Source organism: Salminus brasiliensis, chromosome 16 (assembly GCF_030463535.1).
Source record: "Salminus brasiliensis chromosome 16, fSalBra1.hap2, whole genome shotgun sequence".
In the NCBI taxonomy this organism is placed as follows: Eukaryota; Metazoa; Chordata; class Actinopteri; order Characiformes; family Bryconidae; genus Salminus; species Salminus brasiliensis.
Window position 1 is genome coordinate 374,062 of NC_132893.1, and position 14,137 is coordinate 388,198.

Below are 14,137 nucleotides of genomic sequence, written 5' to 3' on the forward strand. Positions count from 1 at the left end.
TAAAGCTCAGAAGACTCGTGTAGCTGCACTGGGGGGTTTGGGTAGGGGATAAATTAGCCATGTGCTAAGTGTAGGTTCTGCGTGTGTTTCTGTGAAATCCTGAACTTTAGTTCCCGCTGCGGGCGGGTTCTGTTTGTAGTCCAATAAAACGCCGCTACTGAAGAAACTACAACTCCCATCTTCTTCCTCTCGCTGTGTTTCCGGTCCTGCGCGGTTTCTGGAGCGGATTGGATCCCGGACTCAGGATTGTTAATAAATGTAGAGGTTTGAGAAGCAGGTAGGTGTTTTTTTTAAAACCCGAATCGGTTCTGCTCCTCTTGAGACCCGGTTCGTTCCGGTGGGCGGCCCCGGGCAGTTTGGCCGCGCGGCGGGGCGCGCTCCTCGGCTCCGTGTGCACGAGCGGCGCGCCGCCTGGTCTTTGTTGCATCTGCGCGGCGGAGAGATCGGAGACAAAACCCGGCGGAGGTCTGAGATCTGCTCGAATCCTGGAGCTCTGCGTGCGGATCTGAGCTCCATGCACCGCGTTCCCCATGCGATTTACTCCCATTCACATCCTCTGGGCTCAGAAACAGGCAGCCAGACCGTGCGTGTGCGCGCATATGCGTGTGTGTGTGTGTGTATGCGCGTGTGTGTGTGTATGTGTGTGTACTTGCTAGTACACAACAAGAACCTGCTAATTAGTGAAGTGGGGCACATTGACCACAGCTCACCCCTCTCACCCCTGTAGGGTTAATTGATCACTTTATGGACCACAGTGCACTTACAGCACCCTCCCTCGTGCAGGACGTGTTTTGGCATATGATGATAGTTTTTGATTGGTTATGATCAAATAATTGATGATTTTTAATAATGTGCATCACTGTACCTGACAATAGAAGGAAACAGTAATGTGTGTGTTTCCTCTGTGAGGATGATGATGATGCGGCCTGTGTGTTAGATAAGGTTGAGTAAATGTGGTGTACACTCTTTTACACTGTGTTTATACACTCCCAGGCCGACAGGATGGCAGAGCAGATGCCAGATGACTATATCTGTAAGTATACACCGCTGGATTATGTTTATACAGGTGTTATTAGCTTGGTGGGGCTACTAAGATAAGGGGTTTCTAATAAAGTGGCCAGTGAGTGGAAGCACAGGGTAGGGGTTTCTAATAAAGTGACCAGTGAGTGGAAGCACAAGGTAGGGGTTTCTAATAAAGTGACCAGTGAGTGGAAGCACAGGGTAGGGGTTTCTAATAAAGTGACCAGTGAGTGGAAACAGGGTAGGGGTTTCTAATAAAGTGACCAGTGAGTGGAAGCACAGGGTAGGGGTTTCTAATAAAGTGACCAGTGAGTGGAAACAGGGTAGGGGTTTCTAATAAAGTGACCAGTGAGTGGAAACAGGGTAGGGGTTTCTAATAAAGTGACCAGTGAGTGGAAACAGGGTAGGGGTTTCTAATAAAGTGACCAGTGAGTAAAAGCTCCATAGAGGGGTTTCCAATAAAGTGGCCAGTGAGTGGAAGCACAGGGTAGGGGTTTCTAATAAAGTGGCCAGTGAGTGGAAACACAGGGTAGGGGTTTCTAATAAAGTGGCCAGTGAGTGGAAACACAGGGTAGGGGTTTCTAATAAAGTGACCAGTGAGTGGAAACACAGGGTAGGGGTTTCTAATAAAGTGACCAGTGAGTGGAAACACAGGGTAGGGGTTTCTAATAAAGTGGCCAGTGAGTAAAAGCTCCATAGAGGGGTTTCTAATAAAGTGACCAGTCAGTGGAAGTACAGGGTAGGGGTTTCTAATAAAGTGGCCGGTGAGTAAAAGCCCAAGTAAGGGGTTTCTAATAAAGTGGCCGCTGGGTGGCTAAAGTGACGTGTCCTTTGCTCTAGGGTGTGAGGACTGTGGGCAGTACCACAACTCTGAGTGTCCTGAGCTGGGTCCAGTCGTCACAGTGAAGGATTCGTTTGTGCTGAGCCGCGCTCGGTGAGTAAAGGAATGTCTTTGGCACCCTCTAAAAAAACAAGGGGTTCTTCAAGGGTTCTTTAGTAAAGGCAGTTGTTGTATAGAGAACCATTACAGTTATTTTAGTCATTGCGGTTCTGCGTCTGCCGGGTTAAAAGGTTCTTCCCTATGACGTATACACTGTAAAGTCTTGTTCTTTAAATAACCTTTGTAGCACCAGTAATGGTTCCAGGATCGTTATAGAACCCTTATTACATTTCAGGTCATCTCTACCGAGCAGTCTGCAGATCCGTCACGCAGAGGACGGAACCGAGGGGGTGTATGCTCTCCAGCGCCTCGTCAAGAGAACTCGATTCGGACCTTTCGAAGCCAGAAGGGTCCGTAACCTGAACACTGAGGGGCCGTTCCCTTTGAAGGTAAGCTCTGGGACATTTATTGGGAATGTTTAGGTGCTGGACTGGATGGTACTCTGAGACATTACCGTTAATGTGATCAATACCGTCTGTACACTCTGTTCTGTGTGGGTTCTGTCCAGAACATCTAGAACACCGGGACTCGTAAAGAGGAGAAATGTAGATTTTGGCTGTGTCACAAACCACACACTACCACAGTAAAGGATATGTGAAAAATAGAGCACAGCCACTGAAGCGCACTCATTAGTGTAGTGTGTAAAGTGTAGCAGTGTGTGCTTTGGGACGCAGCTGTAGACTGCAGAGATGCCCGAGTGGGTTCTGTATAGAAGGGTTCTTTAGAAGTAAATACATTTTGAGACACAGAATCGTGAGAATATTCATCTTCAGATATCACAGCTGCTGTATGTGTCCTGCTGGTGATGGTACCAGCACAGGGGTAAATCGCCTGGGTGTTGTGTTTGTCAGATCTTCCAGAAAGACGGCTTGGTGGTGTGTTTCGACACGTCTAATGAGGACGACTGTAATTGGATGATGCTGGTCAGACCTGCGACTGACCACAGGCACCAGAACCTGACGGCTTACCAGCTGGATGATGAGCTTTACTTCAACACCTCCCAGGTACGCTTTACACATCCTAGAGACGTGACGGCGCTGTCTGTGTTTGCTGTTCAGTTTCAGTCAAAATAATTCTGCCTCCATTGCAAACAACTGGACCTTGGTTCTGGAGGAAGCATGGCGGTGGCTCTGTGATGCTCTGAGGCTGCTCTGCTTCCTCTGGCTCTGGAGACCTGCAGCTTGTGGAGAGAGGGCGAGATGGGTCCAGTCAAGGATCAGGAACATCAGGCCTTCTGTGAGGAAGCTGAAGCTTTGGCGTCATTGCACTTTCCGACAGGATAAGGATGCCAAACATACCTTATATTCTACCAAGGCTTCAGGGTTTCAGAAGAAGTCCTGGGAGATTCTGGAGTGGTCGTCACAGTCGGCTGACTTGAACCCCATAGATAATCTTTGGTGAGATCTGAAGAAACCAGGAATATCAACTGCAGCAGGGCTGCTCAGGCCGTTGGAACGAAATTCTGGGGTGGATGTTTACTTTTCTGGACCTGAATTTTCCACCTGTACCTGAATAATTCTGAGACTGCAGTGTTTTGTTGAATTTAGAGAAATTGAGATTTCACCAGAAGTAAATGATCCAACATGTTATGGTATTAATAATGCAGTCTGTGTGTATCCAATATTCGAGTAAAGTTAATAAGATTGGGCAGATAATTAAAATAATGAATAAATTGTACATTGCACATCCTGCGATGTGACGATTGCACATGTACACATTGCGATAGCAATGCTGAGACAATATATCGGTCAGCCCTGACCATATACAACTTACTGGTCATTACTAATCAGTTATAACACAAATATAAGAAGATCAACTGTGATCTGCCTCTTCAACAGTGACCCACCTGCAGCTCTGCTGGTAGAGCTCCGATTCTGCTTCCTGTTCCTCCTTTGTCGTCTCTAGCCAGTCTTTCTACTGAACCCCAATCAGGATCAGTCTGTCACTCACAGATCATCATCTGACCTTCTCATTTCCTCCTGTTTAGTTTGATCTTCCTCAGATGCTTTATGTCAATTTATTAATTTGTTATTATATTATTATAAACACCAGGGAGGCTCTTCGCTTATTGTCCAGTGTAAATCCTCAGCTTTACTGATGTGGTCCTGGTAAAGTGGCTCTGCTGTGTGAGTCACAGTAACGGTGAGTGTTTGTTGTTCTGCAGGATGTTCTGCCTGGTATGGAGCTCAGAGTGTGGTACGGAGCTTTTTATGCTAAAAAGATGGAGAAGCCTGTACTGAAACTGCCTGCACTTCCACCGTCAGCAGGTAAACACACACACACACACACACACACACACACACACAAAAATCCCCTCCATGCTGAATGTACCATAAGTCCTGCATATGAACAGATGTGTGGTTAGTGTGGGATTATCTGTATTGCTGCTGATTTTTAGGAATCGTGTCTAGCAAACAAGGCCTCCCTCAGGAGAAGCCTGCAGCAACAGCGCCCCCTGTAACCAAAGTGAAAGATGGTGGGTTACAGTGTAATAACTTGGTGTTTTAATTGCTGTAATTACAGTAAATTCACGTTATTGACTGGCTAGTTTCCTCTTTCTGTCACAGGCCAGATGTTCAGCCCTCCACTGTCCACAGCCTTACCGGTCACATCATCACCCGTCCTGCAGGTGGCAGCAATGGTGACGCTGGACAGCAATGGCAATGCCAGCCCTGCACCCATCCCGGCTGTGACCAAGAGGAAGCGGAGCAGACAGCGCAAGATCAAGGCTCAGAAATCAAGAGCCACTTGGACACCTGAAATCATCAAAGGTACAGGAGGATTTGTGGAGGCCCCGCCCCTTACCCCCTCCAAAATCAGCCCAGACCTGTTCAGTGTCTTAAGTTTGACAAATACTGAAAGTACTGGAAGCTTATGTGCATCAGTTAGCACTGGTATACGCTTCCAATGCTATATATATGGACAAAAGTATTGGGACACTGAATCACTTAATCACTGAATTGTGAGACCACTGAGTTTACGGAGTTACAGAGCGGGGTCAGGGCCGAGTGCTGAGCTCAGAGCAGAGTGCAGAAAAGCCTCCAACTGACTCAGTAACTGCAGCAGAGCTCCAGACCTGCTGCTGCTGGTAGAGCTGCAGAGGGGGACCAGCTCCGGATTAATAATGCCTATGGGTTTAAAATGGAATGGCATAAGTGTAGGTGTCCCAATACTTTTGTCCATGTATTGTAATCCAGTGTAAAACTGAAGAAGCAGACAGATGCTGAACAGCTACATCAGGTGTAAGATTAGAAATTTACTGAGCTGTGGTTATAGTCTGATGATCTGACTCTCTGTAGGCCGCCGCGTTTCTGAGGCTGGTGTGCAACCCCTCATCTCTCTGACCCCTGACCTGACCCTGCCGGTGATGGACGTTCAGGACCTCATGAGTGACGGAGACGGCCTGCGGGTCAAACTGACCAAAACCACACGCTGCCTCATGCCCCTCTCAAAGTACGAACATTTACACTTACTCACTCACTGCTGATTTACATACACCCATTTACAGTGGGAGGAGTCCTGAGATATATATATATGTGTATATATGTGTATATGTATGTATATATATATATATGTGTGTGTGTGTGTGTGTGTGTGTGTGTATATAATTCTGAGATAGTTGTCTGTCGTCTCTGTGTTATTCCACCCACGCTCCAGAGCATGACGCTTCCACCACCATGTTTACCAGGCTGTTGATCTCTCACTCTGCCTGTAGGTCGGCTATTAGGAAGCGCTTTCTGAGGCCGGGGGGAGACCATAAGTGGTTGTATCAGTGCGGCCTCTGCAGCAAAGTGTTTCAGAACAGCAGCAACCTCAACCGCCACATTCGCTCCCACGGTAATACGCTGACTCTTTAATGACGGTGTACACTACGCCTCCAGTGACGGCTTCAGGAATATAATAATTAATAAATGCATCAGAGATGGAAATTCTGGTCTAAAAAGTAAAAATCCAGCCCAGGATTTGGTTCCAACTGCGTTTTCCTACTGCCTGAGCAGATCTGCTGCAGCTTAGCTGTCCAGGCAGTTGGAGCAGGCAGTTGGAGCAGACCTTGGGGTGGATTTTTACTTTCTGGACCAGAATTGTTCATCTCTGAACTGCATTAATACAGAACCCATGTGTGTTTGACACTATTTTCTCGTGTGTGTGTGTGTGTGTGTGTGTGTGTGTGTGTGTGTGTGTGTGTGTGTGTGTGTGTGTGTGTGTGTGTGGCAGGTGATAAACTATTCAAGTGTGAGGAGTGTGACAAGATGTTCAGCCGTAAAGAAAGTCTGAAGCAGCACATCTCCTACAAACACAGCAGAAACGAGGTACAGATAGTGTGTGAGAGTGTGTGTGAGCTGTCCTCACTTATATAGCATATATATAAATCCATTTTCTGGCCTTTAGCTTACAAACATTAAAACATGTAAAGTATACAGATTAGTGTTAGTGTTTGGTTTCTATCAGTATCTCTGAATGGTAATACACTGGTGTGTGTGTGTGTGTGTGTGTGTGTGTAGCCCGATGTGGAGCACAGGTATAAGTGCGCTACATGTGAGAAGTTCTTCCGGGTCGAGAACGCCCTGAAATTCCACAACTGCCGAACTGGTATGACTCCCCACACACTTCCACAGGATAAACACCTAAACTTAGTGATTGAGAGGAGTGTCCCAATATTTGTGTCCATTTACTGTCTTTGTAATCTAGATATTGACCAATTTATTATTTTCATGAAGTGAAAAGAAAGAAAGGTCTCTTCTTGGAGCTCTTCTAATGTTCCTACAGTGATCTCCTCATGAGAAGGATTAGATATTTAGACTTTTCGCTCAGCCTCACATGCTTCTGTCTGTCCCCTCAGATGATAAGACGTTTCAGTGTGAGATCTGCTCGCGGTTCTTCTCCACCAACAGTAACCTCTCCAAACACAAGAAGAAGCACGGAGAAAAGCTGTACGCCTGCGAGATCTGCAATAAAATGTTCTACAGAAAAGACGTCATGCAGGACCACCAGAGACGCCACGTGATGGGTGAGTTACAGTGATACCAGCAGAGGAGCTGTGTTCTCTAGAATGATGGGGGCGGTGCTGCATCCAGTACCTTTGGATGGAATGAGTGGGGATGATGAGGTGGGGTGGTGATCATCACCTAACATCCCGACCTCACTATCGCTCATAATGCTGAATACAGTCAAATCCTCACAGCAATGCTGCTCTAAAATCTAGTAGAAAGTCTTCTTCTCTGGACAGTAGAGACAGATATTCCAACAGAAGCAGGATCAGCTCTTTTAATACCCTTGATTTCAGAAGAATGAAGGAGCAGGTGTCCCAATACTTTTGTCCATATAGTGAACAACGCAGGGCACTCAGGGTCTTTTGTATTTTGAAGCGTTTCACTGATCCAGTAAAAACCGCTGCTAACGTGAAGCTCTGCTGCTCCTCAGGCTCCAAGAGCATGATGAGAGAGGAGCTGGAGTCGAATGGAGAGGAGGCCTCCAAATACAGGAAAGAGCCGTCAGCCTGTCCCATCTGCAGCAAGGTACCACCCGCTGACTCCTACACCACCCGCTGACTCCTACTACACCACTGCTTACTCCTACACCACTGCTTACACCTGCACCACTCCTACACCACTGCTTACACCTGCACCACTCCTACACCACTGCTTACTCCTACATGTGTAGCTGAGTTGTGTAGTTGTGTAGCTGTGTGAGTGTAAATGGGTCTCGTCCTCTGGAGACACACTTCTGCACACTCTTAACACCCATAAGACACACCTGCTGTTCCTTTACTCAGATTAACAGAATGAAGAGTAATACAATTATCTTTAAAAAAAATATATATATATATATATAAATAATAATAATAATAATAATAATAATTGACCTGCTTTGTCCACCAGGTGTTCTCCTGTCGCAGTAACATGAACAAGCACCTGCTGACCCACGGTGACAAGAAGTACACCTGCGAGATCTGCGGCCGCAAGTTCTTCAGAGTGGACGTCCTGCGAGACCACATCCACGTCCACTTCAAGGTGAGAGGGAGGTGGTAGATATGTGGGGGGGGGGGGGGGGGGGGGTACGGGATAAGATGATGCTGTTAAGTGAATGGGCGGGACTAAACTGCCTTTCTGGGCTCTGTCTCTGTCTCTCTCTCTCTCAGGACATAGCGCTGATGGACGAGCAGGAGCGAGAGAACTTCATTAAGAAGATTGGAATCTCCATGGAGGACAGTGACGACAACTCTGATGACGAGGATGAGAAGGATGACCCAGAACACCACAGATACAGCTGTAAAAAGTGCCAGGTTAGCAGCTCAGTACACCTGAACACACCTGCCAGTTTAGAGCTACATAGTGCTGACACTGGACAAAAGTATTGGGACACCTGCTCATTCATTGTTTCTTCTGACATCAAGGGTATTAAAAGAGCTGATCCTGCTTTTGTTGGAGTAACTGTCTCTACTGTGGATTTGATTGCACTCAGCCACAAGAGTGTTAGTGAGGTCAGGATGTTGAATGATCAACACCTCATCTCATCCCAAAAGTACTGGATGGAGCTCCACCACCATCATTCCGGAGAACACAGTTCTTCCACTGCTCCACAGCTCCTCAGTGCTGGGGGGGGTTTACAGTTGGCAGTACTTCTTCTCTACAGGGACTAGGCAAGCTGTGTGTGTGCATTTGCACATCTGTGTCAGCAATGGGTGCAGCTTAAAGTAACTGAATGCATTCATTAGAAGGCGTGTCCACAAACATTTGGACAGATGGTGTACATCTAACTGGTTCGTAGTTTAGGAATTGCTCAGTATCTGCTGATTGTGCTGACGGGTGTTTGGGGCTGTGTCTCTCTGTATGTCAGGTGACGTTCGCTAAAGGTCGAGATTACCTGAAGCACATTATGGAGATGCATAAAGAGCGAGGTTACGGCTGTGGGATCTGTAATCGTCGCTTTGCCCTGAAAGCCACTTACAACGCTCACCTGGTCATCCACCGGGAGCAGCTCCCCGACCCGGCCGTGCAGAGGTAGAGTAAAAAACACATACCAACATAATTATTACACTGTAATGATCTCTCTCTTCTATAGATGATTCATTTAACCAGTCGAATAATTGATTATCTGATAATGATCTGTTTTATAATTATATATTGATCTTTTCTGAAACGCACCTTGATTGTGATTCTGACTCTTGTGCAGGTATATCCATCCATGTGAAATGTGTGGCCGCATCTTTAACAGCATCGGCAACCTGGAAAGACACAAAATTATTCACACAGGTGAGTCTCCGGTAGACGAGGTGAAATAGGTGAGCTTCAGGTGAGAGTACACACTGTAGGTAGTGCAGGTGGTGTGTTCAGTGAGTTGTTGTGATGTGTTCAGGTGTGAAGAACCACTGCTGTGAGCAGTGCGGGAAGTCCTTTGCGAGGAAGGACATGCTGAAGGAGCACCTCAGAGTCCACAACAACGTCCGGGACTTTCTCTGTGCAGAGTGTGGAAAGGGTAAGAGCGCGCACACACACACACACACACACACACACACACACACACACACACACACACACACACACACACACACACACCTCATTTAGAATAGTTACAAATGTACAGATGTGTGTGTGTGTGTGCGTGTGTGTGTGCGTGTGTGTGTGCGTGTGTGTGTGCGTGTGTGTGTGCGTGTGCGTGTGTGTGCGTGTCTGTGTTTTTCTGCAGGTATGAAGACCAAGCACGCACTGAGGCACCACATGAAACTCCATAAGGGCATTAAAGAGTACGAGTGCAAAGAGTGTAACCGCAAGTTTGCTCAGAAAGTCAACATGCTGAAACACTACAAGAGGCACACAGGTACAAAACACACACACACACACACACATTCCTTTATTAGTCAAAAAATGATATCTGATTCATTTTATTGGAATTTTTTATCCCTTAAAGTCAGAATTGGTCATAACCGGTGGGATTGACCCATCCTCTCTTGCAGGTGTGAAGGACTTCATGTGTGAGCTGTGTGGAAAAACCTTCAGTGAGAAGAACACCATGGAAACACACAAACTCATACACACAGGTACAACTTATGCCCTCATATACACACTCAGCTTACACACCTTACACACTTTACACACCCACACATGCTCAAACACACAGCAGATGGTCTACAGATGTTCCCGCTCTGAGCAGTCTGTTTGATTAAAGTGAAAGTTCAGCTAAGGTAAATAATTCTGATCAAACTGTTCGTTCCACCTTAAATGATGCATCAGTTCCACTCTGGCGTCTCGGCTGAATCAGAAGTGCAGCAGTTCATTTTAAGGTGGAACGGGTGATTAGAAAAAAGTACTTTTGTAAATTTAGAGGTTCAGAATTATATTTTATGCTGTGTGTGTGTGTGTGTGTGTGTGTGTGTGTGTGAGTGCCCACAGTGGGGAAGACGTGGTCGTGCTCAGTGTGTGATAAGAAGTACGTGACGGAGTACATGCTGCAGAAACACGTTCAGCTCACACACGACAAGGTGGAGGCGCAGGACTGCCATCTGTGTGGAACTAAAGTCTCCACACGCGCCTCGATGAACCGCCACCTTCGCAGAAAACACCCTGAGGTACACCCACACGCACGCACCCACACACACACCCACACACACAGTCTCACAGTTGTTAATGGGCAAAAGTTTGTAGACACCTCTTTCCATCTCTGAGCTCTATCTCTTAGGTTCCCTCTATTGCTGTGACACAGATGTTCACACACAGCTGTATAATCTATGTAGAAAAGCACTGGCCAATAGAATGGGATGCTCTGGAGCCCTGAGTTCACTGCACCCAATGCTGAGCGTGGGCTAGAGGGGTATAAGGCCCCCGGCATTTGGGCCATGAGGTTCTCTGGAGTGATAATGGCAATCCACCTAATACCTTTGGGATGAGCTGGAATGGCAGAACTAGTTATCCAGCATCACCACCTGACCTCACTGATGCTCTCCGTCTCTGTGCTGAATGCAGTCAAATCCTCCTCACAGCAATGTTCCAACATCTAAGCCTTCCCTGCAGCCAACTACCAGCTAATACTCTTGATTTTCAGAATCAGAATCTCTTTATTTCACCAAGTATGTTACACATACAAGGAATTTGTCTTGGTGAGAGCAACACGTATGACAGGTAACAAAAAACACAGAACAGATTATTTACATTTTGGAAGAAATGGTGGAGAAGCAGGTGTCCACATACTTTTGGCCATATAATGTAAATATATCCACTCACCACTGGACTTCTGCAGGGTTTTTTGTAGTACAGTGTGTGTGTGTGTGTGTGGAGTGTCTATATCCATGCTGTGTGTTCTGTCTGAGAGCAGGTGGTGGCAGTGAGGGTGGAGAGCTTTGATGGTCTTCACGAACCTCCAACCATTGACGCCTCCTCCATCAGCATAGTGCAGGTGTGTTTCCCCAAACTCTTAAAGCAATAATTCAGCAAACACTTGTTTCTGTGTTTCTTTAGTTTTAGCATTGGAGCTGTGAAGCTAATGTTGCTAATTAATGGAAGCTTATGTACACCGATTAGCATGATGCTAACTGCAGGCCTAAAAATCAAATCTGTGAGGTTCAGTAGTCCTGAATAGGTGTGTGTGTGTGTGTGTGTGTGTGTGTGTGTGTGTGTGTGTGTGTTTCAGCCGTCTTTGCCGCTGGAGAAAAGCCCCCTCTCAGCAGAGAAGGCTCATCAGACCTCCAGCCCCACAGAGAAGCAGCAGAAGCAGCAGCTGGCAGAGCCGGAGCTGTCGGACTCGGACGAGTACGCAGAGTTCACCAACAAAACGACCTTCACCACAGCTGTGGGAGACGAGACCAACTCGGCCGTGCAGAGCATTCAGCAGGTTCGGCCCATTGAAACATCCGCTCTGTGCTTCTGCTCACTGGCCACTTTATTAGAAACACCTCAACCTACAAACTGTGCATGAACAGATGATCTACAGTCTTTACCTGAACACCTGCAAGGGGGAGCTACAAGGAAGGGGTTTCTGATAAAGTGGCCGGGAACTGCAGTTGAAAATGTCTGACTGACAGGTTGTGTTAACGGTCATCTCCACCCTCCCCTCCCCATCCAGGTGGTTGTTTTGGCGGACCCCAGCACCGCCGCTGTTGCGTCCCCCTCCAGTTCACAGTTTACCAGCCTGCAGCCCGTCGCCGTGGGACACCTCACACCTAACGACAGGCCTTTGACTCTGGACAGCTCCATCCTGACCGTGACCTTCGACACGGTGAGCGGCTCGACCATGCTGCACAACCGTCCGGCAGAGCTGCAGAGCGAGGGAGGGGCGGGGCCTGCCGCCCCCCAGTCTGTCGCTCACTTCATCAACCTCACCACCTTCGTCAACCCCATAACCCACCCCATGGAGCAGCCCGCATTAGCCTGGAGGCCCGTTACCCCTGCCGACGGGACCCACGTCACCGCCACAATGGATGAAACCCAGCCGGACCCGCAGGATCCCCAGACCCAGGAGGCCACACCACAGCAGCTGCCCCAGCAAGCACATCCCCCACTGGAGCAAAGTCATCAAATCCAGCCTGAGGCTTCAGGACCTACGCAGGAGGCCTCTACAGCGCCACAGATGTTCAGCTACTGAGAGCTACAGCAGAGGACACTATTAAAGGGGAACTCCACCCGATTTTCAAAGTTTCTCTGTATAACCCAGTATTCGTGAGGAGCTCAGAGTCGGGTTCGGTGTGAAACTGAGCTTCACTGTAGAGAAACTGACCCACTCTGATCTCTGTACAGTGGAGGCGAATGGAACCAGGCGTCGGTCGCCATGACTACAACACCACAGATACAGCCCTAATTTATTTTCATATCCAAACCCACCAGTGCACCTACACGAGTTTTATATGGAGTGATGATGATGATGATGAAGGTAAAATAGTGAATAGAGAATCTGAACTAATGCAGTTCTCTTTAGGGACTACTTTCTGTAGCCGCACTACACCCTGCAGCATGTATCCCTCCACCATTTTAATAATCTGATTTTAAAAGCAGGTTCTAGAGCCGAACTCTTCTCAGAACTCTGGTAGAACCGTGTCTCAGGCATCAGGCAGCGTCTTCATCACCATTAGGTGAAGAACTTTCTGTGAGGAGCTTTTATTATTAGAGCTTCAGACGTCTGCTTCCCTTCGTTTCGCACCGAAATTTCCACTCTGAATGTTTACATCTGCGAATTCTGATAAATCGGTGGAGTTCCCCTTTCACACCTTGCCATTTAAAGCAGTCCTGGTCTATTGCTGCCCTGCAGTGTTTAAGTGTGTCTGCTCTTACACACTGAACAGAGTCCCCTCTCATTGCTTCGCCTGCACCGGTGTTGTTCTGTACACACCTGTGGGTGGAGCCTGGGTAGAAAGGGGTTAATGAGGAGTGTTGGAGCAGGTAAACACTGAATGCAGGAGTTTGGAAGCCACAAAGAGACGTATGTTTGTTTTTTTTACTGTGCTTTTTTATAGAGGTGGAAAATTCAGGTCCAGAAAGTCAAAATCCGCTTAGCTTAGCTGCCCAGGCAGTTGGAACTAAATCCTGGAGCGCATTTTCCACCATTATTTTTTGTTATTATTATTTTTAAGTTGTATAAAGTGAACAGGTGCAGCTCCGCTTTGCTCTGCGACTCCAATGACATCATAAATGAATCTAAACGCAAACCAAAGCTGTATGTATTTTTTTTTTTTGATTGCCACATGGCATTTGTGCTGCAGTCGTCTGCGAGAGGCGGTCCTCAACTGAAACCATCATGCGTTCTTCCACGAGGTGTCGCTATGTTAACTGAAGACTTATCTTTCAGCTTACGGGAGAAGGACTGAGAAGCTGTTGGTGTGAAATGAGTTTCAGAAGATGAGATGAATGTGAATATGGATATTAATTTTTTTTTATAAAACTTGTTTTTTCTCATCAGGTAGCTTTAAATAAACAAAGTCTATAATCACTGTGGGCGTGGCTTTATTACACACACCAATACAGCCATAACATTAAACACCCCTTGAGCCACCAAACCAGCTCGAACCCGTCGAGGCGTGGACTCGATGAGGCTGCTGGAGGTGTCCTGCTGTGGTTTCCGGAACCAAGATTAACGTTAGCAGCAGCAGATCCTGTAAGATGGGAGGTGGGCGGGGCCTCTATGAGCATCAGTGAGCCTTGGGAGCCCATGACCTTGTGTCTGGTCCACCGGGACACCCCACAAGACCTGCCT

At 47.3% G+C, this 14,137-nt stretch overlaps 1 protein-coding gene across 4 annotated transcripts; it reads left to right on the plus strand.

Annotated features, from left to right (window-relative positions):
* Positions 1-13,870, plus strand: prdm15 (PR domain containing 15). Of its 4 annotated transcripts, none has more exons than XM_072659190.1 (25): positions 1-277; positions 994-1,033; positions 1,861-1,954; positions 2,196-2,349; positions 2,812-2,964; positions 4,125-4,227; positions 4,359-4,436; positions 4,528-4,731; positions 5,260-5,413; positions 5,676-5,797; positions 6,176-6,270; positions 6,463-6,550; positions 6,801-6,968; positions 7,382-7,476; positions 7,840-7,971; positions 8,100-8,243; positions 8,798-8,961; positions 9,134-9,213; positions 9,317-9,436; positions 9,647-9,778; positions 9,915-9,998; positions 10,342-10,526; positions 11,270-11,350; positions 11,585-11,785; positions 12,017-13,870. In XM_072659190.1, the coding sequence occupies exons 2-25, from the start codon at positions 1,003-1,005 to the stop codon at positions 12,533-12,535; spliced, it is 3,381 nt and encodes a 1,126-aa protein (XP_072515291.1). In that variant the 5' UTR covers positions 1-277; positions 994-1,002; the 3' UTR covers positions 12,536-13,870. The 4 variants fall into 4 exon arrangements, with proteins under 4 accessions (XP_072515291.1, XP_072515287.1, XP_072515288.1 ...); XM_072659186.1 differs by lacking the exon at positions 1-277 and adding an exon at positions 496-583; XM_072659187.1 differs by lacking the exon at positions 1-277 and adding an exon at positions 496-583 and having other exon boundaries at positions 10,351-10,526.
* Positions 13,871-14,137: the final 267 nt, after the last annotated feature.